The 3168-nt window shown below is 50.3% G+C and overlaps 1 protein-coding gene across 1 annotated transcript in view; it reads right to left on the bottom strand.

The window, feature by feature from the left end:
* LOC105819890 (acyl-coenzyme A thioesterase 1-like) overlaps positions 1 to 2340 on the bottom strand; it is an 11971-nt gene extending 9631 nt beyond the window's left edge. The window contains exon 1 of the mRNA XM_012656236.1: positions 1757 to 2340. Within this exon, the coding sequence (XP_012511690.1) occupies positions 1757 to 2206 (450 nt within the window). The 5' untranslated portion in view covers positions 2207 to 2340. The remainder of the gene's footprint in view (positions 1 to 1756) is intronic.
* Positions 2341 to 3168: the final 828 nt, after the last annotated feature.

Raw genomic sequence — 3168 nt, 5'->3', positions numbered from 1 at the left:
TGTGATGTAGGTTTTCCACCAAATATTGATTCTCATTTTCCTCAAAAACAATATCCATTTGAGAATGCTCTGAGAGCTATAAAGTGCTCTACATATACGGGAGATTATTAGAATACATCCCCTACCTCCTTAAACACCCTGCTCCAGCCTTAAAGAATGCCTTCCCTACCATGCCGTGTTCTCTTTGGCCCCTGAATATTCATATACACCACTTCCTTTACCTAGAATACTATTCTCTCTCCCTTCCCATTTTTTGATTGGTTGACTCCTCAGTCTTCAAGCCCAATTTAGATCTCCCTTCCTGAAAGCCTTTCCAGATCCCCTCAAGGCTGAATTGTGTTAGGTGGCCTTTTATATATTTCCAATAGCTTGATGGACCTGTACCTCCCCTATCATAGCACCTGTCACAATGTGTTATAGGTACAAGGATAACTGTCTGTATCCTCTATTAGACCATAAGTACAGTGAGGCCTGTGTGTGACTTTGTTAGCTACTGCATCCCAAAACTTTAGCATAGTCTTCATACATATTTGTTAAATGATCAAACCTTTCCACATTATTTACAAAAGCCTTTGAGAAAACAATAAATTTTAAATGATCCACATAGTAGACATTGAAATAGTAGTTAACACAGGATTGACTTGACTGGAATGTCAGATACCATGGTGGGGTGGTAAGGGTTTCTTTGTTGTTAATGGAAGCCTTTAGAAGATCCTTACTGAATCAGTCAGTATGATTTATGGAGCTCCTACTATATCCCTGTGAAAGCTTCCAGGAATATAAAGATATAGATATGTGTAAGACCCAGTTGCAGCCCCAGGAATTCCCAGTGTACAGGCAGCCACTAGTTAAGGTTAGGAATTGCTCAAAAGCTGTAAAAATTAAAGCAGGGTCTCTTGTTTTGGAGAATAATTACAGAATTCAGTTTAGGGATTCTGTACGCTGTGGCAACGCTAGCATTTTTATATAGCAGGGTTTAAGTCAGGAATTTGGTTGGAAGGGGTGGGCCACAGGTCTTGTTTCCAGGCCACCTTTACCTAGCAAGCACTGTTTTCACCTAGACTAGGGTGTCTCAAAGACAGCACTACAGACATTTGGCGCACGAGAATTCTTTGTTCCGGAGACTGTTCTGAACATTGTGGGATATTTAGCAGCATCTCTGGCCTCTACTTGCTAGATGCCAGTAGCACCTCCCTCTTCAGGTGTGACCACCAAAAATGTCTCCAGATATTGCCAAATGTTTCCCAGGGAAGAGGCAAAATGTTTATTAGAGAGAAGACTGTCAGGGAATTTTGTGAGAGTCTGTTTTTAATGATTACAGGGAACTACCTCTGTGAGTTTTAGCCTCCCTGGAAGTTTGATCTTAAAGGAGGCAAAAAATCACTCTTGGACACTACCATAGGTCTTTGTCTATAACGGTATTCAAAACACAGCCACATGGCTGGCACGTGATGGCTCTCAATAATTGTCAGTTGAACGCACTCTTTAGCAGACAGCGAAGGAAATGGCAGTGCCCACAGGGAGAGACATAAAAGGAAAAACTTCCATTGGGAATCTATGACAATCTGGAGCGCAGAGACGAGATCTGGGGCGTTCCACAGTCACGTGGTTCCCAGGCCAGGCAAGGGGTCCGCGAGGGTATCAGGGAATTGACCTGGCTCAGAGCAAGCAATGGCTCACCTGGCGGCAAGAAGTCGCGCTCGTGTACCGCCCGGCCCAGCAGCCGCCCGGCCTCGGGCCCGTGGCAGTCCAGCACCTCCAGCTCCACGGCGAAGGGCGTCCGAACGTCGCGCTTCACAAAGCGCCAGAAAGGCTTCTCAGGCTCCAGGGCCCAGAGCAGCCCCATGGGCTCGAGCCCCGCGAAGCTGCCGCCCAGCGCGGGCGCGCGCGCCAGGTCCAGCTGGCCGGCGGCGTCGGCGCGGTAGCGCGCGTGGGCCCGGAAGAGCGCGCCCGTCTCGTCGCGCAGGGACGAGCGCAGCGTGACCGGCTGCTCCGGGGCCAGGCCGCGCACGACGATGCGCACCGGCTCGTCCCAGCAGCAGCGGCCCGCGGGCTCCAGGGTCAGCGTCGCCGCCATACGGACAGTAGCCCAAGTAATCCCGCCCCGTAGTCTCGGCGGTGGAGCCCCCAGCAACTGTACCCAACTTTTCAGGCCCCTTCGGCACAGTCCGGACGCTCGTGGAGCAGCAAGAGACGAGGCCGCCATTTTGCACTTTGATTTCAGACGTGGAAACAACTGAACACGGGTGGGGACGAGATCCTCCAGGGCGGGCTGCCTGCCTGCTGGCTAAGTGCCCACCAGGGCAGAGCAGTTGCTAATCTGAGCTGGGAAAGCCGAGCCCTGCCGGTCAGCAAGAGCGAATATAGACACCCGTGACCTTGCCTAACGTCTCCTGTACCGAAAACTTCCTGTTTATGTTGGGAAACAACTTCCTACTGCTGCTTTTCAGAAGCTCATTGGCCTGCGAAGAGTGTGCTGGCTCTTGAGGAACCTGGCAAGTAGCAAAGTCCCCAGTCGCCTAAAAGGAATTCAGGACTGGAATTGAGTTTTATCACGTTGTTGAGTAATTCACACTTGTTACTAATTAGAGGTTTTTTTTTTCCTGTGAGACAGTCTCGCTCCATCGCCAGCTAGGGGCTAGAGTGCCTTGGCATCAGCCTAGCTCACAGCAACCTCAAACTCCTGGGTTCAAGTGATCCTCCTGCCTCAGCCTCCCAAGTAGCTGGGACTACAGGGCGCGCATCACCACACCTGGCTACGTTTTTCTATTTTTGGTAGAGACCGGGTCGCTCCTGCTCAGGCTGGTCTGCAGGTCCTGACCTCAAGTGATCCTCCTGCCTCAGCCTCCCGGAGTGCTAGGATTACAGGCACGAGCCACCGCGCTCAGCTCAGAGGCCTTGTCTTTCAAAGTCTGCACCACGGTGTTTGGGTGTGTGTTCTCTGTGTAGCTTACCTTTCCCCGCAGTCTCACATCTAAGGGCGCTGGCCTCTTACTAGCTGTATGGCCTCTGAGCCTCATTCCTTACAGGTGTAAAAATAGCCAAATGAGGTAATAGTTATTTTTCATACTGGGCTCTCATTTTGCTCCATTTAGGCAAACGTTATCTCCCTCTCATCCTGTACTTCTCACCTTTTTTCACTTTTTCATAAACTGTTGGTTCCAACCA

Source organism: Propithecus coquereli, unplaced genomic scaffold, assembly GCF_000956105.1.
Source record: "Propithecus coquereli isolate 6110/MARCELLA unplaced genomic scaffold, Pcoq_1.0 Scaffold5, whole genome shotgun sequence".
NCBI lineage: Eukaryota > Metazoa > Chordata > Mammalia > Primates > Indriidae > Propithecus > Propithecus coquereli.
The sequence above is the reverse complement of the archived record's forward strand: the minus strand, read 5'-3'. Positions and strand labels throughout refer to the sequence as shown.